General features: G+C 39.5%; 1 protein-coding gene across 1 annotated transcript in view; it reads left to right on the top strand.

The window, feature by feature from the left end:
• Adgrg2 (adhesion G protein-coupled receptor G2) overlaps positions 1 to 21,456 on the top strand; it is a 109,834-nt gene extending 88,378 nt beyond the window's left edge. The window contains exons 15-28 of the mRNA XM_027927358.2: positions 1,257 to 1,657; positions 4,064 to 4,229; positions 4,418 to 4,574; positions 4,839 to 4,982; positions 5,573 to 5,695; positions 6,318 to 6,363; positions 6,477 to 6,580; positions 7,805 to 7,926; positions 9,268 to 9,536; positions 12,686 to 12,785; positions 13,319 to 13,602; positions 16,705 to 16,806; positions 17,776 to 17,928; positions 20,869 to 21,456. Coding sequence (XP_027783159.1) covers positions 1,257 to 1,657; positions 4,064 to 4,229; positions 4,418 to 4,574; positions 4,839 to 4,982; positions 5,573 to 5,695; positions 6,318 to 6,363; positions 6,477 to 6,580; positions 7,805 to 7,926; positions 9,268 to 9,536; positions 12,686 to 12,785; positions 13,319 to 13,602; positions 16,705 to 16,806; positions 17,776 to 17,928; positions 20,869 to 21,053 — 2,356 coding nt within the window. The 3' untranslated portion in view covers positions 21,054 to 21,456. The remainder of the gene's footprint in view (positions 1 to 1,256; positions 1,658 to 4,063; positions 4,230 to 4,417; positions 4,575 to 4,838; positions 4,983 to 5,572; positions 5,696 to 6,317; positions 6,364 to 6,476; positions 6,581 to 7,804; positions 7,927 to 9,267; positions 9,537 to 12,685; positions 12,786 to 13,318; positions 13,603 to 16,704; positions 16,807 to 17,775; positions 17,929 to 20,868) is intronic.
• The last annotated feature ends 269 nt before the right edge of the window (positions 21,457 to 21,725 follow it).

Genomic DNA, 21,725 nt, shown 5'->3' with positions numbered 1-21,725 from the left:
AGATGGATGGTATGTTAGAAACACCTGGGACACTTTGAAAATGTGCTGATATATTAAAGTGGCTTTCTGGAAAACCTGTATGTTTAGATCTAGATCATATAGGTCTGTACATATGTAAAAGTTTATCAAGCTCTGAATGTCAGGTGAGAACCCTCTATGAGGGCCATATCTCTATGAGTAAGCATATTCAGATGGGTACAAATGCCCAGCCCCACTGCCAGAGACTGCAGGTCAGCTGGCACTTCTCTTTATGGTTGTGACTGGGCTTATGCCCCTCCACTTAATAGTCCTCCCTCCTCTCACTGAAGAGAAGCTCCAAGACACATTCTCCTTGGTGTTCTAAGCCTCCAAAACTAGGTCCATCAGAGACATCCCTGGGTGATCATTTGTTGTCCCCTCAAATTTTCCCCCCTATAGACTAATAGATCATGTGCTGATAGTAGGTGAGTTCTTCTCAATCTTTGATAGTCAGGAAAATCACCTGAGAGTATAAAAAATACACGTGCCTGGGACCTCCACACCCCAACACCTCGTCCCAAGACCAACTGCATCAGACACTAAGGAGTAAGCCAGACAAATCAATCTACCTATTTCTCTCTCTCTCTCTCTCTCTCTCTCTCTCTCTCTATATATATATATATATATATATATATATATATATATATATATATACACACACATATATAGAGATGATTTGTTTTTTAAAGTTCATTGGATAGTTCTCACGCATCGAGGGCAGATGATTTACAAGCTGGGGACCCAATTCCTTTGGCTCCAGTGTGATTTATCTTTGCATTCAACCAACTTTTCTTGGTCATTTACCATGTGCCAGTACCACTATGTCAGACTATAGCAGTATGAAGTTGGTTAATACAGATTCCTAGTATATGGAAACCACTTGGGTCATAGGGCATTTAATAGCTCCCTTCCCTAGTAATACATGGGAATGCTATAGGATCCCCTCAGTGGAGTAATAAATGATAAGGCAAAGAGCCCCAGAGCAGCTGCAAATTGGTGAAACAGAACTAGGGGGTCTAAAAGAATGTTAAAAATTCTTCCCCCTAGAAGTAGGTGGTAGAAGCAGTCAGGGGCCAGTGGCAGGGGCACAGAGGGTGTGACATGGCAGAGACTGGAAGTGGTACATCTTTGATGTAACCATGTCAATTTGGTGGTGTCAGATGGCTACCAGAGGAAGGAGATTCACTCCTCTGTAGCACATTTGTGTCTCACATGCATCTCTGATTTTTTTCTTTTAGTGATCTGCAGGATCCCATTGTCTGTCTTGCTGAATATCCACATGGCCCACCATTTTCTTCTGCCAGCAAACCCATCCCAGTTGCTCCTCAGACCACCATCTTTTCCCAGATATCCAGTGCCTTCTCTTTTGCTGAATCCCTTAATCATCCCCCTGTGACCCAGAACACTCCCTCTCTGACACAGAAGAATCATTTTTCTCTTCCCCAGCCTTCAGCTCCCATAGCTTCCAGCCCTGCCATCAATATGCCCACCCAATCTGGAACTCTCTCTTCCCCTCTGCCCCAAACCAATCCTTCCCATACCCCACCACCTGTGAAGTCCTCACTTCCCTCTCCCACCACACCTGCTCCATCTGCATCTTCAAATGACATCAGCATCAGCACACCTCCTGTCAAAACAGGTAAGTATAAGAAGCCAAGCTGCTCCTGTAGTAGTTAGGATTTGGCCTGACCGGCAGCTGCCGGCTTGCAAATCAGGATGTGTGATAAGACCATGTGGAGCCTTTCTTTTTTGGAAAGGGAGAAACATTTAGAAGATCTAGGCTTAGGTCCTCACAGACAAGGTGATCTGGGACAAACAGTTTGACTCCTGCTCTACCTATTCTATGTAACTGCACTGCGTTAAAAATGATGGCAGGCATGAGAATACTGTGGAAACTGCAAAGGGCTCCCAGGTGCCAGGTAGGCTTAGTGTTACCGAGATAAAGGCAAGATGGAAAGAAGCAGAGAATTCTGGATACTCTGGAGTTTCAAGTCAGTGTGTAAGAAACAGATCTTCCTCTACAATTTGGAGCCTGGGAGGCAAAGCCAAATTTTGGGTGACATTAGATTGAAGCTCAGGTGTTGTTTTCCACCCCCTCTGTCATGGCTCTAGCATCACCAGGAAATTTGGAGCTCCTGCCAAATGAGTTGTTAATTCTTCCACTTTGCAATACCCTCTCTTAAATAATTTTGGAAATAAATATTAACATTTTAGGCAAAATCATAGGATCATTAGGGCTCTAATCAAGGGAAGTTTCAGTGGCTGGTAAAGAATAAAGTTCAATTGAAGTTTGTTAGTCTAGGCCTGCAAAATCCATCTTTCCAAAGCTATTCCCATCTATCCTTAGAAACAACCTAAGGGGTTGCACAAAAACCATCAAAGTAGCCTCCTCATCCTATGCTTCTACTCCTGGGGCATCAGAAATGATACCTGCAGAAGATGCACATTGGAGTATTACCTGGTAGCCAAAAAGTAGATAAAACTTAATTCCACGGGAGAGGAATGATTACACAGGATATGCCGCCTCAACCCAGTGACTATCATGTAACCATGTAGGTCATTAGAACAGCTATATAAAAACTCTTGGGGGCATTTTTCAAGTCTGGATGTGAATTTAAAAAGGCCCAGTGACAGATATTTTGCTCACCATGTTTATAATAGTGTGAATACACAGGGATAAAGATTAGAAGGGAATATGCAAAATAATAGAATGTTGGTGGCAAAATGAAGAGACTTTTTTGCTGTTAAAGATAGGTTTATATTCTCAGTTAAATAGACTATAAAAATCAGGCTTAGCTGAGAGTCCAGCTCTCAATTAGATACACTATAAAAATTAGGCTTCCTGAGAGTCTAGCTGTTGATTTCTTAATTTTTTCACAAAAGGGCTTCTAGTGACCCACATAAAATCCTGTGTACATGATATAAATTAAATGCAAGTAGATTTGCAGTGGTGTGATATACACTAAATACTCTGATACGCTTTTATATTTTTGAGTTAGGTTTATTGAAGTATATAATTTACGTACAGTAAAATTTATCCAATTCTGTGGATAAATTAATTTTTTTCTTTCTTTGGTACTGAGGATTGAACCCAGGGACAATTGAACAGAGTTACCAGCCCCTCCCCCCACCCTTTTTTAAATTTTAAGATAAGGTTTCACTAAGTTGCTTTGGGTCTCACTAAATTGCTGAGGCTGGTCTTAAACTTGCCATCTTCCTATCTTAGCCTCCCAAGTTGCTGGGATTATAGGTGTGCACCACCACACCCAGCTAAGTGAAATTTTTATTGTTCTGTGCAGTTGGATAAGTACCCATAGTCATGTAACCAATATCACAATCAAAATATATAACTTAGCCGGGTATGGTGGCTCATGCCTGTAATCCCAGTGGCTCTGAAGGCTGAGGCAGGAGGATTGCAAGTTCAAAGCCAGCCTCAGCAAAAGCGAGGCACTAAGCAACTCAGTGAGACCCTATCTCAAAATAAAATAAAAAATAGGGCTGGAGATGTGGCTCAGTAGTTGAGTGCCCCTGACTTCAATCCTTGGTACTCCACCCCCTCAAAAAAAATTATATATAACTTTTCTACCACCCCTAAAGTCCCCTTGGGTCTCTTTGAAGCCAACACTTACCCCCAGCCCCTCCACCACTAATCTGTTCTATTTCTCTATAGTTTTGACTTTTCTAGAATGTCATATGACGAGAATCACATAGTATGTGGCCTTTTGAGCTTGGCTTCTTTCACTTAGCATAATGTGTTGGAAAACTGGTGATCTACCCATGTTGTAGACTGCATTGTCATTATTTCCTTTTTATCACTGAGTAATATTCCACTGTATGGATATATACTACTGGGATTACAGGTGTGTGCTGTAATCATGCCTGGCTCATGACTAAGCTTTCTTAAGAAAGCTTTTCTAAGCTTTCTTTCTCTGGGGCAATTATCTAAGATCGGGTTGACCAGATCAGATCAGGGTCTTTGTATGTTTATCTTTATTAGTGATCTTTCCATCATGTGTTCATAAAACAATTTTCCTCTTTGATACAGAAATTTTCAACACCAGCAGTGTTTCTGATCTTGAGAACCAAGTGTCCCAGATGGAGAAGACTCTGTCCTTTGGCAGCTTGGAGCCCAACCTTGCAGGCGAAATGATAAACAAAGTCAGCAAACTCCTTCATTCTCCTCCCGCCTTGCTGGCCCCTCTGGCTCAAAGGTATGGCTTAGCAAACTAAAGAGGTGCTAAGAGGGGACCCTCTAATAGTAAAGATGCTGTCTACATGATGAGTTATAGCCAATTGTTTTTCTCTCAAGGACTAAGTTCGTTTGACTTCTCTACATTCTGCTTAGAATGGGGGAGACAAAATGAGAGTGCTAAATTTAAACTGCCGTCTCTCTTTACAGGTTGCTAAAAGTTGTAGATGACATTGGCTTACAGCTGAATTTTTCAAACAAGACCATAAGTCTAACCTCCCCTTCTTTGGCTCTGGCTGTGATCAGAGTAAATGCCAGTAATTTCAACACAACTACCTTTGCGGCCCAAGACCCTGCAAATCTGCAGGTACAATCTAATTTTTTATGGGAAAAGTATTTGACTATTTCTGTGTATCCTTAACATGTTTCCTTTCCCACTTGGAGTCCTCATCTCATTATTTCATATCCTCTTTTTCATTTAGTAGCAACCAAAGAGAGAAGCAGGAGCCATTTTATGTAGAAGTACCACAGATCAAGCCCTTACAGGACCCTCCATCTTAATTAGTCATGTTTTCCATCTCCTTGTTATACCAGTTCCAGACATTTTCATTATCTCTTACTTGATTTTCAGGTTTCTCTGGAAACTCAAGCTCCTGACAATAGTATCGGCATTATTACTCTGCCTTCATCGTTGATGAGTAATTTGCCAGCTAATGATGTGGAGCTAGCTTCCAGGATTCAGTTCAATTTTTTTGAAACACCTGCCCTGTTTCAGGTAAAGTTGCTGCTCACTGCTTTTGGTTTGCATTTCATTTGGAGGTGGGGGATTTATTCCTTTTAACCCTCGTATATTTCTACACCTGCTACAAGTCAAATGAATTGCTGCAACTCTGCAGTTTATATTTATTCATAGCCTAATGGTGCTGGTGATGATAACTAACTGTAACAGACACTTACATAGTATTTACCAATTGCCAAGCACTACCCTAAGCATTTACTAATGTTGACTCATCCTTCTAGCAAAGCTATGAGGGAGGAAACTACGCAATGGAGGCACAGAGAGGTTAAGTAACTTGCTCAGGGACATTCAGTTTAAATGGACTAATATTATGTTCCTTTGAAGATTCATGAGGTCCTATTGTGTTAATCTATGCAATTTATCTCAGGATTTATGGCATTGTAGTGAAATAAGGTCTGCTTCTAATTGTGGTCCCTTGGGAAAGTCACTTTATTCCTGGACCCTCAATTTCTGACCTACTGTTATAAAATAATGTGGTTTAAATGTCTTTTGTGTCCCTTCTAGCTCTAAAACTGTGATCAAATTTTATTTTCCCTTGTCATCTTGCTGATTCTTTGGTGTTCTAGGACCCTTCTCTGGAGAACCTTTCTCTGATCAGCTATGTCATATCATCAAGTGTTGCAAACCTGACTGTCAAGAACTTGACAAGAAATGTGACAGTCACACTGAAGCACACAGATCCAAGCCAGGTGAGGAGAGGCCAGTCTGAGCTGCTCATTGACTAGGAACACCTTATGCAAACTATGTCCATAAGACATGACTTGAGAAAGACAGCAAAAAGGATCTTGAACTCATTAGACTCATGTGTGAGACTAGAATTGCATAATTACTCTGTAGGATCTTAACACACCTCGTAAATGACCACCTAGTATCCAAGAAGGATGGATGCAAATGCAAGCTCTTGTCAATTGCTGAATTTCAGTGCATGTAGGTCTGATTTTCACCTCCATGAGATAGCCTTTCAGCTCAGTTCACTTTGAACTTCAGCTGTGACCTCTCTATTCACAGTGTGGTTTGCATACTGGAAGCATCAGCATCACCTGGGAGTTCGCTAGAATGTAAGCTCTCAGGACCCACCCCAGGTCTACTCAGTCTGACTGTGCTTTATCAAGGTCCCAGGGCCATCCCTGTGCATGACTGATATGCTTGAGGATTCATGACCTATATGGGGCTCCCTCTTGTGGGGACCACATAAAACAATAACTCTCAAAATCAAGCATGAGATTCTGTAATAAAAAATACCATAATTTTTTTCCCAATTGCTTTTCAGTTCAGAAAATTAATTAATTATGATTTATCTTTCTACTGCAGGATGACTTAACAGTGAAATGTGTATTTTGGGACTTGGGCAGAAATGGTAGGTTCTAGTCAAAACCTTGTCAAGATCCTGAGTGGGTGATTGGAGAAGGTGGGGAGTCATGGATGCTGTGGCCTTGCTGATAGGACAGATATTCTTTCTGATGCCAACAGGTGGCAGAGGAGGCTGGTCATCCGATGGCTGCTCGGTCAAAGAAAGGAAGCTGAATGAAACCATCTGTACCTGTAGCCACCTTACCAGCTTTGGGGTCCTATTGGTAACATGACCATGCTCAGTGGCCTTGTATTCTGGGACTGAGGGGAAGCTGGGCAACATATCTGGATATCTAATCTAAAGTATGACTTGAACAGATAAGCAGATAGCATGGTATTATGGCAAAGTTATATACCAATGAGATTACTTTTCTAATAAGCAAATGCATCTAAAGGAAAATATCTGAGTATGAATACAAACGTTTTTTCACATTCTTTTTTTTCCCCCATTACTGGGGATTGAATCCAGGACCTCACATATCATACAATAGGCAAGTGCTCTACCCCTGAGCTACATCCCCAGCCCTTTTTAAATTTTATTTTGAGACAGGGTCTCTCCAAGTTGCCTAGGCTGGCCTCCAAATTGCAATTGTCCTGCCTTAGCTTCTCGAGTCTCTGGGATAACATTCTATTGCCAGGCTCACACTCTACTTTTACATTTAAAATTTCTCCTTTAAATGACTCAGACAAGGAATTTAGATTACAATGGACAATAAAAATTGTTTAGTTTGCAAAGCATTTAAAAAGAATTTTTTTTGAAGGGGGTACCAGGTAGTGAACTCAGGGGCACTCAAACACTGAGCCACATCCCCAGCCCTATTTTATATTTTATTTAGAGAGGGTCTCGCTGAGTTGCTTAGGGCCTTGCTAAATTGCTGAGGCTGGCTTTGAATTTGTGATCCTCCTGCCTCAGCCTCCCAAGATGCTGGGATTACAGGTGTGTGGCACTATGCCTGGTGCATTTTAAAAATCTGAAAAACATTTTGACATAAACAATCTTTAATCTCTTTCACAGTCCTAAAAGATAGGTAGCATGGGGCACTGTTGTTGTTGTTTTATTGAAATTATAATCAAAGCTCATGGCATTTCCCTAACCATAGAATTAAGAAATGTAAGAGCCAAGAGCCAAATGCCAGTCTTTAGAATCCCAGTCCAGTGCTTTGCCCATGCATTGTAATGCAGTGACCAAGTACATGGGATTTAAAGTCAGGCTCACCTGAATTTGAATGTGACTCCTCCACTTCCTAGCTATGTGACCTTGGGCAAGTTGCTTAACCTCTCTGAATGACAGTTTCCTTGTCTTTACCTGATTATAATAATTGTGCCTACCACATAGGTTGGTTCAATGGACTACAGATGGATACCTAGCACACTCAAAAAATGTAAATTATGATTCATTTGTTTATATAAAAATATTTGATCATTGAAAGCATTGTTTTCTTCTCCAGGACCTATCTCGGACATCCTTACCGCCTGGTCAAATGATGGCTCTGACATTTATAACATATATTGGTTGTGGGCTTTCATCAATTTTTCTGTCAATTACTCTTGTAACCTACATAGCCTTTGAGTGAGTATCCTTAACTGGAAATTTGGATTGTAGGACTTGATGCTCGCCTCCATCACCAAAATGTATTAATTAAGCACTTTCCTCAACCTTCCCTGCCCTGTACACCCACCTAGTGGAGCACCTAGGTGTGAAACTTTATGAGGCTTTTTGGCTTCTCTGCTTGCTTCCTCCCACAAGTCTTCAAGTTCAGTAAAGGCAAGGATTGCAGCATAATTGTCTCTGTACCCCAGAGTGATGCCTGGTACCTAGTCGACATTTAGTGTGAAATGAAAGATGGGGACACACCCTGAAATCCAAGACCTTATAGTCTGAAATAGGCTACAGCAACACATGAAACAGAATAACTATGAGTAAATTAAGCTTCTAAATTATACTGAACAAGCATAAAAGATTAAATATATTAACTGGTTTAGAGATAATGAAAAAGGGTGTAAAAAACCTCACTGGAAAAAAAAATAGATACTTGGTGGGTGTGGCTTTGTAAGTCAAAACAGGAATGACATTCCAAAAAATGGCTTCTCTTGGCTCACCAGAAAGGTTCCTCTAGTCACTTTTTGGGGAAAATTCTAACAAATTCTATTGAAAAAGAAAGAACTAGGCATTCTTGTTATATTAGCTAATTGAAACAATATGTAGATTCTGGGATTTAGATTTTGGACACTGATCAGGAAATGTAGAAATTTATTTTCAGTGCCAAATTTAGGGTCCAGCTGTGACTACAGATCTTCTGGTGGACCTTTGGAAATATTCTTAGTGAGACTAAATCACCATAAAGCCAGCCATTACTCAGAATGATTTCACCAGTTCTAATTTTGCACATATAAACATGTACATGTCATCAATTAGCTGTATTTTCCTATGCCATTACATTTAGCTATAGTTTAAACTCTTTCCATGACCTCATTTTAATTAATAACCTAGGATAATATGGGAATCTGGCTACATTTTGAAGATCTGAATTTAGTAGTCTATTACATGAGAAGGAGCAGCAATGCTTCTAGAAGTAGTTTGGGAGATATGGGGTGGGTAGTCAGTAGAATCTACTACAAACTATTTAAAAGTATGGGTCAACAGTCAGCATGTAAAAAGTCCCACAGAAATCCATACACAAATTTTCCATATGGTTACCATAGATGATTTGGTTAAGATTTTTCCTTTGTTGCTGATTTTAAAGTCCCCCATACATACACCCACTCAGAGACAGAGAAAATTTATACATATCTTAGACATTTACCAAAGAATAAAAATAAACTGCCTAGAACTCATAGATAGCCTGTCAAATATGCTTATGCAAGGGTTGGCAAAATGTAATGTTAACCTTTTCTTGCCCTTTCCTTTTAGAAAGATCCGGAGGGATTACCCTTCCAAAATCCTCATCCAGCTATGTACTGCTCTGCTCCTGCTGAACCTAATATTTCTCTTGGACTCATGGATTGCTCTTTATAACACAAAAGGCCTCTGCATCTCAGTAGCTGTATTCCTTCATTATTTCCTCTTGGTCTCATTCACATGGATGGGCCTAGAAGCATTCCATATGTACCTGGCTCTTGTCAAAGTGTTCAATACTTATATCCGAAAATACATCCTTAAATTCTGCATTGTTGGCTGGGGTACGTATAAATTTGCTTTCATATGCCCTGGACATTTTCTCTAGTGTTTTGATTTTTATTAAGGTAGAGACATGATGAAGCAGATCACATTTGGCAAGTTTCTAAAACAGCTTTCTATTCCTACAGGCTGCACTGTCCGCAGAGCTACCTTGTGTAATATTTTTCTAGGACATGGTATTTCCTCTAGATTTATTATGAATGTAGAACTCTTTGAGGTTGGACCATGAATCCTTGTTGTACCTCCAGCAACTGAATTTGAGCTAACACAGAAAGTGCTAGAAGGTACCAGAATGTGCTCAATAAATTAAAAATGTTTGTGGTAATGAGGCCAAATTCTCCATCCCTGAGCTCTTGGCTAGTCTTGTTCTGATTTATACCTCCCACATACCAGACACATGTATGAGAATGATGTACTCCAAAGGGCAGAGTAAAAGGATGTACACGTAAACCAATGTAACTTCATTGCCACACTGGCACAATATTTGAGATCATGTTACCTATTGGTGGTGGGTCACAAAGCCTTAGACTTCCCCAAGATTTTGTAGGGCTTCTTCAAATCCTAACCCAATGTAGGTGCCTCCTCAAATCACCTGATTTTCCTTGACTAAAGATAATCCAACTGCTGCTTGAACACTTCCATTATTGGGGAGATCATTATCTTACAAAGCAGCCAATGACCACTTTCCAAAGCTCTTCAGTTCCGTTTTCCCATTAAGTTCACTTGGCTCCCTGGAGACATTTACCAATGGTTTTGCTGTCAAGACAAAATCATCATCATCATCATCATCATCATCATCATCATAATCATCATCATCATCATCATCATCATCATCATCTGATACCTCTTCTGCCCAGGAATCCTTTGGATTATTCACAAGTAGTATAATGCCCAATTTTTCAAGGTATTTTCACATAAGTCACCTTATTAAAATCAAGCCTGTGGGGTACTTAAGGCAGTTTTTGTCAACTCCAGGTGAAGAAACTGGCTCAAAATGCCAGTGTGATTTATCCCCAATTCAGAAGGCTAGAAGTCAGCCAAGCCTGCCTTTCTGATTCCTTGTGCAGGCCCCTTCTACTATATTACAGCTGCTACCGCCCTGCAGACTCCCTCTTCTTCAGGCTCAACAGTCCCTACACGCCAGGAGTGCAAACCTTTCATCATCCTTATCACCCTGCCTGTCATTCTTTGTGAAGAAAAATAAAACAACCTTTTCCCCTAACTTGCCCCAGAAAGATAAGTCCCTGTTCTGGATATTGGGCACAGATTCTGTCTTCTTTAGAGAAAGCTTAAAGGTCAGACGCCCTTGTGAAGAACAAGCTGCCCTACTATCACGATTTGATTTTAATTTATTTTATTTAATTTATTTTGTGGTGTTGGGGATAAACCTAGGGCCTTGTGCATGCTAGACAAATGCTTTGCCACTGAGTTATATCCCCAACCTTCCATTATTGTATTTTTAGGAAAACATCTTTCTTAGGAAATTATCATATGTCAATATCATTAGAAGGTTCAAATACGAAGGATTTAAATGAAATATTACATTGTACCAGGCATTCCAGCCAGTCTGTGAAAGCAATTGTTTTTTATTTCTCTGAGCCTTGAGTTAGATGGCTGGTTGGTCTGTATATATAGGTGAGGTGGTGGCATAGAGCAGGTGGGTAATGATCTAGAGGGATGAGAAGCCCTCTTTCCCAGCCAGAAACCATTTTAAACTTATAGGAACTTCTCATTTTCCTCTTCTTAAACTCATAAGCCCTTGAGAGAGCCAATAATAGTGGCAGCCACCTCCCCCATATCAGCTAAGATACGCTGGGTTCTAAATAATCAGGATTTGGGGGGATAGGGATTTTGGTAGAGTACTTGCCTCACATGTACAAGGCCCTGGGTTCAATCTCCATGCACCACAAAAAAAAAAAAAAAAGAATCAGGATTTTGGTTTCATTATGAATGATTCACCAGGAATTGCTTACTCTTAAATTTACATTCTAGTCATGTGTAAGTTAAGGGTAACACTCATTGCTATAACAGATAAGCCTTGAAATCTCAGATGATTATCTCCTGCTTATACATGGTCCAGTTACAAGGAGTAGAAGAGTTTCTGGTCTTGCAGTTTTTCAGGGATCCAAGATGATGAAGACTTCCTGGAAATGGTGCTTCCAAGGTTACTCTGAGTTTTGGGGAAAAGAGAGTAAAAGATCTCACAAGGGCAGACCTGGAGTGGAATTTATCACTTCTGACCAAATCCCACTGACCAAAACTTAGTCATGTGGTGTTACAGGATTGGGGACTTACAGGAAACTGAGGCAGCAGAAAGCACCCCCCCCCCTTTTAAACCCCAATTCTAGGGATCAAGTCAGAAAGATTTAAGACAAGTCACTACAGTTATAGGTTTATTAGAAGGGATAGGAAAGGAGAAAGGGAACACTCTCAAGGGAGAGAGTGGGTAGTCTCAGAGAGGAGAGGAACAGCATGACTCTCCAGCTCTCCAGATTTATTGGAGATCCCAGGGAAGTTTCCAGAGAGTCCCGCCCAGATTCACCTTTTGACTTTTGACTGACAGCAGATGACATCAGACCTTCAAGTCCTTACTGCCAAGGCAACTTTAGATCACTTTGGCCTCTGCTGACCAGTTCTAACTGGAACCTATTCTTACAGATTTTATGGTTGGGGGAATTATCCTTATCTCCCTGAGTTCTGGGATCTGATCTGTGTAAAGGTCACAAAAGTCCCCCAAACTTGTGTTCTTCTTATCAGCATTTCAGGGCCTGAATTTCTCCTGCAGATAACAGGTAGTTTGCTAAGGAATGTAACATATCTTGTCAGCTTAAGCCAGACAGGGCTACAAGTAAATAGCTTTTTAAAAGTAAAAGTGTGTGGGATCAGCACAGTGGGCCCCATTTATAGAACTAATCCCCTAACCTCATGTTCCTACCACTTGCATCTGTCCGTTCCCTATCATGGCCATGCACACCTGGCTGCCAGGGAGGCTGAGAGGGTCTATCCATGTGTCAAAGAGAAACAGAAACTCATTTGGTGAATAACCAGTCTCTACCATGCCACAAGAAGTAAATGGAATGATCTTTAGTTTTTTTTTCTCACCACCTTTGGTTGTTAAAAGTATGTGTGACCAATGTTTCCCATCTTCCAGGGGTACCAGCTGTGGTTGTAGCTATTGTCCTGATTATATCCCCACATAATTATGGGCTTGGATCCTATGGAAAATTCCCTAATGGCTCACCAGATGACTTGTGAGTACAAAATTCCCTGAGGTATTGTTAAGTAAACTAGAAAATAAAATTCTCCAAGAAAATGGAGGATCTAATCAGCATATCAACTCCAGCTGTCATCATAATAAAATCTAATCATATTTAACAACAGCCTTCACTGTCATATGTAATGAGATAAGGTAGTTGGAGATGCAATTATTTAACTAATGAATTAGGAAAAACTATATTGGAAATATTTTATTAGCCTCTCATAAAAATGAAACAAATTACATTATATTAATAAAGCTCATGAAATAGAATTGCTAGAGTTTGCAAGGGTGAAATCCTGAATGTCTAAAAATATTTTTTGAAAATATTTTTAATCACCAAGTGTCCTAAGATAGATTCTTGTCCTTCAGAGCCATAAATGGTTGTGGACAACAGCGGCTTTATCATTTTTTTCCTCCTGTAGAAAATGTTTTAGTGATACATTATAGACTCAGTGTATCATGTAGAACATTATTTCATCATAGTAATGTGATTTCCCCTTTTTCTCCCCCCCCCCCAAATTCCAGTTGCTGGATCAACAGCAATGCAGTATTCTATATTACAGTTGTGGGATATTTCTGTGTGATATTTTTGCTGAACATCAGCATGTTCATTGTCGTCCTGGTTCAGCTCTGTCGAATTAAAAAGAAGAAGCAACTGGGAGCCCAGCGAAAAACCAGTATTCAAGACCTCAGGAGTATTGCTGGCCTCACATTTTTACTGGGAATTACTTGGGGCTTTGCCTTCTTTGCCTGGGGACCAGTTAACATCACCTTCATGTATCTCTTTGCCATCTTTAACACCTTACAGGGTAAGCTCTACACCATTAAATACGAGCTGAATGATCCCAGTTGTATAATAAAATATCACTACTAAAAGAGTATCTGCAAAGTAGCTTAGTGGTTTAAAATACATTCATTGTTAAGATTTATTGCTGAGAAGAAGAGCTTTGAGATTCTTGGAAGAAAAGTGTTCACTAAATTCAAGAAATTGTGCTTTTTTCCTCTTTATCCATTGTTATCTCCTTGGAGAGAGAAACCTGCCAGGAACTCTTCTGAGAGAGCCAATTACTCTTCCTTCACTTTCTTCTTTCCTTTTTTATTTTTTTCCCTTTTAAACTAATTTATTGAAGTAGAACCATAAAAGCACACATACTATACATGTCCATAGGAAGGCTGGCCACTTCAACCTAGGCCAGCATTTGATTTGGAGACATCAGATGATAAATGGAAAGGGAATAAACAGACCCAAGTGGCAACAGTCTTCCCAGAGGCTAATCCTTAGAAGTTACTGAGCTGACTCTGCAGCACGAAAGGGGCAGGCTCTGCATGTTGCCTTTCCCTTCTGAGCTTTCCATTTGTTAATGAAGCTCAACAAATGTTCCTTTTGGAACCCTCATAGTTGTATTTTTTTTTTAAGTTTTTGTATTTTTAGATTGTCTTTATTTTGTTTGTTTGTTTGGCTGTTGTTAAATATGGTGCTAATCATATTTAACAACAGCCTTGAACCCAGTGCCTTGCACATGCTAGGCAAACACTCTGCCATTGGGCTCCAGCTTCAGCCCCATAGTTGTATAGTTGTATTCTTTTTTTTTTTTTTAGTTGTAGATGGACACATTTCCTTTTATTTATTTTTATGTGGTGCTGGGGATTGAAACCAGTGCCTCACATGAGCTAGGCAACTGCTCTACAGCTGAGCCACAATCCCACCCCCATAGTTGTATTCTTTATGAAAGCAAATGACTAATTTTTTTAGAGTACTGTTATAAAACACTTGTCAGCTGTTAATTTTTAATGGAAGTGCTTTGGCATTAAAAGCCCAGCAGGCTAATAGGCTTACATACAATAACAATAATTCACTGTCCCTTGGCTTCCTTTTATTCCAAATCCTTGCTTGAGATTCTCATTGCAGTCTCTCATCTGCTTGTTTTCCTGTTGCTTTTAGCTCCCCTAGCACCCTCACGTAGTTCCATCAGGCAATAGATCATTTTGCTGGTTTTCAAAGAAATCCCACCCAGAACCAGAGTGGTGGTACACACCTGTAATCCCAACTGGGGAGGCTGAAGCAGGAGAATCACAATTTCAAGGCTAACATGGCAATTTAGTGAGACCCTGTCTCAAAATTTTAAAAAATAAAATAAAATAGGTTGGGGATGTAGCTCAGTGGTAGAATGCTTGGCTAGCATTTCTCAAGGCCCTGAGTTCAACCCCTAGGACTGAAAAAAGAATCAGAAAAAAGAAATCCCACCCTGATATGAATTCAGATATCTGATTTGGTCATTAGTTCTTATTTTATTTGGAGGAAGCCCCAAATATGCTTATTGGTTACATATGGTTGTTAATTTTATCTGTAATATACCAGGCTCCAAATTGGTATATCCAGGTATCACATTACATGGTATTAAATACCAAAACAAAAACAACAGTAGAGAAGAGCAAATTATTTCTAAGGGTTTTGAGAAAAATTTTATTTGCTAACAATGGCATACTTAAATAGTATATACTTTAAGACAAACAGTTTATATGCCCAAATCACATTAATCATTAACACAAAAAACTAGGTATCCACCCTCACGTTTAATGTGGAAAATGAACCTACCTCTTTTTCTGTATTTCTCCAGAAAATCTTCTTATTTGAGTTTGAATGAATAGAAAACATTTTCTGCTTCTTCTATAAAAGAGAACTAATGCCTAATTCACAGTGCTTTTGAGTTGATTAAAGAGAGCTATGCATAGGTTCTGATTTGGGCTGTGTGCATCTCCATTTTGACCTCTCTGACACATGTTGTTTTCCCCCTAATGCAACCAAGGGTGGCCTCCCAGGGTGACACTTTGAGGAAAGGATACAATATTCAGACAGCAGTCTTGAGGGTGGGCATGTGTACCCTATTAGAAGCAAATCTGGTATTTCAAAAGATTGTGTATTTCAAAAAGATTGTGTATTTCAAAAGGGTTGTGGAGAGAGAGAGCACCTCATAATTCATCCAAACATTCAGCAAATATTATTGGCCAAAGCCTTGGGGTGTGGCAGAGAGAGAGGTGTGGGGAGCCTTGGCCTGCATAACTGGGGATGGAGGTGGAGTCTGAGGGCCCCTTCAAATCTTCAGTTTGCTCTTCTTGCTGAGACATCCCTGGAGAATGTCCTTAAGCAGGTTGGTGGCAGCAGGAAGATAGTTAATGAGTGCACTGGGTGTACCACCCAGGCAGGCACATTGGGAAAAGGCCAAGCAAAGACCTGACAGTGGGCCTGAGAGAAGAATGTGAGACTGTGAAGGAGATGACATTTGACAAAACTTGGAGATGGATTATGAATCCAGAGGGAGGGAGAGGTAGGAGCCAAGGACCCACCAAGGTGGATGGCTTATACTGCCAAGTCAGGGAAGGCCAATGACAGAATGTGAGAGGAGAGACAGTGAACTTAATTTTGGAAATGTGAAGTTATCATTGTTTTTATATATTTTTGGGTTTTGTTGTTGTTGTTGTTGTTGTTACTGGGAATTTAACCCAGGGGCGCTCAACCACTGAGCTACATCCCCAGCCTTTTTATTTTTATTTTTTTATGCTTGAGACACAGTCTTGATAAATTGCTTAGGGCCTTGCTAAGTTGCTGAGGCTGGTTTTGAACTTGCGATCCTCCTGCCTTAGTCTCCCAATCGCTGAGATTACAAGCTTGCACCACCAGGCCCAGCCAATAAGTACTTTTTATCTCACAAAAATTTTTTAAAATGAGGGGCATTCTCTGGGTGCCTTTCCATAGCAAGCCTTGAACTTAGGACTTTTTTAGTAAATGTGTAAAATTTCACTTTGCCTATAGCTGCCAAAGATTTTATTTTTTTGCAAAGTAAGCTCATGATATTCAGGTCTTATTTGAAATTTATTATGTTATGGTTTGTTTTTCTGTTTTCCCCCTTTAGGATTTTTCATATTCATCTTTTACTGTGTAGCAAAAGAGAATGTCAGGAAGCAATGGAGGCGCTATCTTTGTTGTGGAAAGTTCCGGCTGGCTGAAAATTCTGGTAAAAATTAACCTTACTTTTTCTCTTCCTCTTAAATCTCAAGGAAAGGATGTATAAATTAAACTCCAAAGCAATCATTGCTAAGGGGCCCTTGGATCTGAAAATCAAAAAACAGAACCTGTGCAACAGAAGCCTATGGATTGTGAACATTAGGGGGAAAACCTAGTGAATAGTGCTGTTTGGGAATTTTACAAGCAATAGAATTAGTGGACTGGCTGCTTCTTGAATGAAGGAAGCAACAGTGACATTTTTAGAATTTATTTCCTATTGAGTTCATGTTTTTCATTTCCCAAAGTAATTTTTAATATTTTCCTTCATAACTTTTTAAGGGTTGACTCAACTCTTTCTCCATAGGTCCTAGTTGTCAGTCACTTTATTTGTTAGCAGGCCAAACTTTGTATATAAGCTTTGTCACACATTTGGTTATTTAGAAGTTATTTTTGCATATGCTCTGTTGGGTGGTAGATTTTCTTAAAAATGAGAAAAATTAAGTACTGTTTTAAAAAGCAAGATTCCTTTTGTGTGAATATCATCCTTTCGGTACCTGGGTTGGGGGTGAGGAGCACTAGAGTCTGTTCTCAGGAAATGGCAATACACATAGGCCAGTCATTTCTATGGATTCAAGAAGAATTAGACATCACAACACAGTTGATTCCTGTTCTTGTGAAGACAGTGTGAGGCTTTGAATTAGTACCTAATTCAGTAGTTATTTATAGACACAATCAAATGAGCTTGGCTTTTAGTTCCAGGAGAATATAGTTTACTTTTAACCAGACAGTCATTTAAAGGACAAATGTAAATAGTCTAAATGAAAAAAAATCTTTTATCACACCAGCTTGTGAAATGTGTGACTTCTCTATAAGATCTCAAAGTGAGAAATCTGTTGCTAGAACTTGTTACACTGTGATCTGTCTCTTGCATTTGAGCTTCAACATAGGCCGTTTTTCTGTAATGCTTATTCTGCTGTAGACTGGAGTAAAACTGCTACTAATGGTTTAAAGAAGCAGACTGTAAACCAAGGAGTATCCAGCTCTTCAAATTCCTTACAGTCAAGCAGTAACTCCACTAACTCCACCACACTGCTAGTGAATAACGATTGCTCAGTACACGCAAGCGGGAATGGTATGTATGTCTCAATATAGTATTTCTCAAGCTAGTATTTATTTTTTTAAGTAGTTTTATCCTTTAGTGGTATTTTTGCAAAGCAAACTGAATAATTACATATATGACTAGTGGATCAAAATGGGGTTCCCTTACATAAAAGACAAGTTTATTTATCCAAATATCGCCCAAAGACTTCAGTACTGTGCTCTATGAGAGCAGTACCTAAAATAGTCCTTGAGACTATATTAATTTTTATTACATCTATAATCGTACACATCTTCAACACTTTTAAACCTTCCTGTTTTTCACTTTTCATGTTTGTTAATTCTTTCCCACAGTGTGGCTGCCTTGTGACAGCACCCAAATCCCCACAAATATATCAGATACTAGAAGATGAATTGTGACCAGTATTGGTGACCATATATGTCATCAGTATATGAACAGATTATTGCTACTGTGCCTCCTGCACTCATTAAGTCTGACATTTCTAGCTAAAACTTCATTACACTTTCTTTCTTTCATGAGACTGGGCTGTTCATTACTCATAAAAGCTTGCCTTCTTCTGCTTCTTAATATTATCTTTTGCATTTTATAAAAACCTAAGTTCTGCCAATATACTTTCTCCTTCCATGGAGAATTTATCTTTATTCACTGTTTAAGGGTGTTAGTTCTTTTCATGACTAATTCAAATAAATTTGTGAGAAAGTTCATACATTTACCAAATGGTTTTCCAGTCTCCTGAGGGTTGGGGAGCCCTGGTGGTTTGTTCAGACTTTAAAAATACAATAGGATGCCTTGAAATCAGTTTCTCAACCTCAGGTACAGGAGATATTTGGGGCTGGGTAATTCTGTTTTGTGGAATTGCAGGATATTGAAAGCAGCATCCCTGGCCTCTACCTAGTAGAGCCAGTAGTGCCCTACCCTCATTTGTGGCAACCAAAAACATCCCCAGACACTGCCAAATATCCCCTGGGGGATAAACTTGCCCTTGGTTAAGAACTCCTTATATAAAAGACGAGAAACTGCTGCCATGTGGCCTTGGATCTTCTGTCAATACCAGAAGAAAAGGTCTGGGCTCTATGCCAAATAGCTATATCAGGAATGATTCAATGTAGGCAAACGGAGTAGAGGCAGTGGGAATCAAGGTTGGTTAATAACTTATTGTGAGAGAGCAAGTTGAAAAGCGAGAAATCGAAGAATGGGCTGGGTCATCCAGAAGTCTTAAAATTGCATGTGTTTGGCATTCTTCATCAATAACCAGAGTTTTCCATATTCTACAGAGAGTTCGGAGATGAAGCTTCACCTGCCTAGCCCTATCAATGTATTGTCATTCTTTGGGGAATCAAATTTGACAGAAGTAGCACATTTGACACAGCTGCTTGACACAGCTATTTTTGATGCCTGACAGTGAGGAAGGGGTACATTTTAAGGCCACCAGAATGGCTGTTTCAGACTACCTAATAAGTCTGTCAGATGAATATCCCTGATTTGTCAGTCCTCACATTAGGTTCAGGAATGGATGAGGAATGGAATTGGCAATTTTAAAAGAGACACTAGCAGCTGAATCGTTTGTTTATTATACTGGGACAAATTGTTCCTGCACCAAAATGTCCTCAGACCAAAATGCCTAAGTCAGAACAGCTGCCTCAGACAGTCACATGCCCTGTTTGAGCTGTGGCACAGATGGGGCTGCATTAACCAGATCCACCACCTTGTCTGCATGAATGTGACATATTTCAATTCTAAGCTGCCTTAGATAAATCATATCACAGAGTCACAAGCTCACAGTGTGGAAGCAACATCCTGGCATGTTGATTTCATCCCTTCTGAGCCATGGAACTTTGGGCAGAGCACTTAATTTCTACAAACCTAATTCCATCATCTTTGAAATGAGCATAATAATATCCCATAGAGTATCTATCCCATAGAGTTATGAGATAATATTTATCAAGTGCTCAGTGCTGATATAATTACTGTTGTTATGATTACATCACCAACTAACAAATGGGCTTTTTATTCCACTTCCTACACAGTCTCCCAATGGTATAGCATTCAGAAGGATGGTGCCAAGTAGCTAGAAGTTCTTGGAAGCTATGTAGCCCTACAATCTGGGGCCTACTTGGGGTCCCAGAGACCTGGGTCCAATGTATAGGTGTCACTGAATGCTCAGCTGCTCCCTGCCTGGCATCTTAGATTGGAATCTATGGTTTTCTATTGGGAATGAGTTCTATCTCAATTTAGACAGAGAGGCTGGCTTAGAAGATGGTCAGAGATTTCTTCTTGCCATGACTGTTATGGTTGGTTGCTCTAACTTTCTCTGCTAGTACAAAGTTTCATTTTATAGGAATCTTAGAGAAGCAGGAACCTTTAAGGGTATATATGGGGATCTCTGTTAGTCTTAACTTTGGGGGGAGATCAAAATATTGCCTTAGGCTATCTTATATGTTCTTGAAGTCAGTATGTTTTTGATCAGAGTTAGAAAAGGGGCCTAAAATAAAATATATTGGCTGGGTGCTGTGGCACACACCTGTGATCCCAGAGACTTTGGAGGCTAAGGCAGGAGAATTGCAAGTTCAAGGCCAGCTTCAGCAACTTAGCAAGGCCCTATCTCAAAATTTTAAAAAGGGCTGGAGATGTAGCTCAGTGATAAAGCACCCCTGGGTTCAATCCCCAGTACCAAAATAAATAAATAAACAAATAAATAAATACCTTGCTTTGCTTCATATTTTGGCCATTTCATTAAAAAGAAAGCTGTCATAGGAAACTCATTTCTGAATCAATCTCCAATTTGTTGTGCTTACTTTGCCCTTAGGAAAGGGATAGAATGAAAAATAAAATAAATATATATCAAATATTTTTAAAAGCTGTTTCATGTGTGCATATTTAAAGTGTTTACATTTGTTTTTTAATGCTTTCTGTGGGTACTTCATCATACCCACTTTGTTTTTCTTTATACAGGTAATGCTTCTACAGAGAGGAATGGGGTTTCTTTCAGTGTTCAGAATGGAGATGTGTGCCTTCATGATCTTACTGGAAAACAGCACATGTTTAATGACAAAGAAGATTCCTGCAATGGTAAAAGCCGTATGGCTCTCAGAAGGACTTCAAAGAGGGGAAGCTTACACTTTATTGAACAAATGTGATTCCTTTTTTCTAAAATCAAAGCATGATGCTTGATGGTGTGAAATGTCCAATTTTACCTTTTACACAATGTGAGATGTATGAAAATCAACTTATTTTATACTCAGCAACCTCTGGAGGAACATAAGCTAATGAAAGGCGATGGTGGTTACTATTGGAAGGGGAAACCAAGACATTATTGTGACCTTTAGACATTAGCAATTTGGTTTCCGAACCTTCATTTTAAAAGAAGGTTGGTTTTAAACAACACAGTGAGAATAAGACTTGTATAAACAAAAACGTAGTTAATTTCCAGCTACATTTTAAAGAGGCTAAGTTATCTTTGATAACATCCTAGAAAGCAACTGTTGACTTCAGACTTTTGGTGAGTTTAGTTGTGCATGCCTTTGTTGTATATAAGCTAAATTCTAGGGACCCACGTGTCAGAAATCTTACTTTTACCTTTTTTTTTGTATTTATTTTCTACTATGTAGATTTATTCTTTTGTAGAATCATGGTTTTATTGTTTTGTCTAATGTGATAACTCAGAAAATCCTTACTGATTCAGTGAATTCTAAAGCTCCTTTTGGAGATTATATGGATGTGAAATACAGAAACTTCATTGAAATCAAGAAATAATAATGATGCAGCCAGACTCTAATCAGACAGTTCCACAATTAGCTCATACAGTGCCT

Source organism: Marmota flaviventris, chromosome X (assembly GCF_047511675.1).
Source record: "Marmota flaviventris isolate mMarFla1 chromosome X, mMarFla1.hap1, whole genome shotgun sequence".
In the NCBI taxonomy this organism is placed as follows: Eukaryota; Metazoa; Chordata; class Mammalia; order Rodentia; family Sciuridae; genus Marmota; species Marmota flaviventris.
This window is presented reverse-complemented; position numbering and strand designations above follow the sequence as displayed.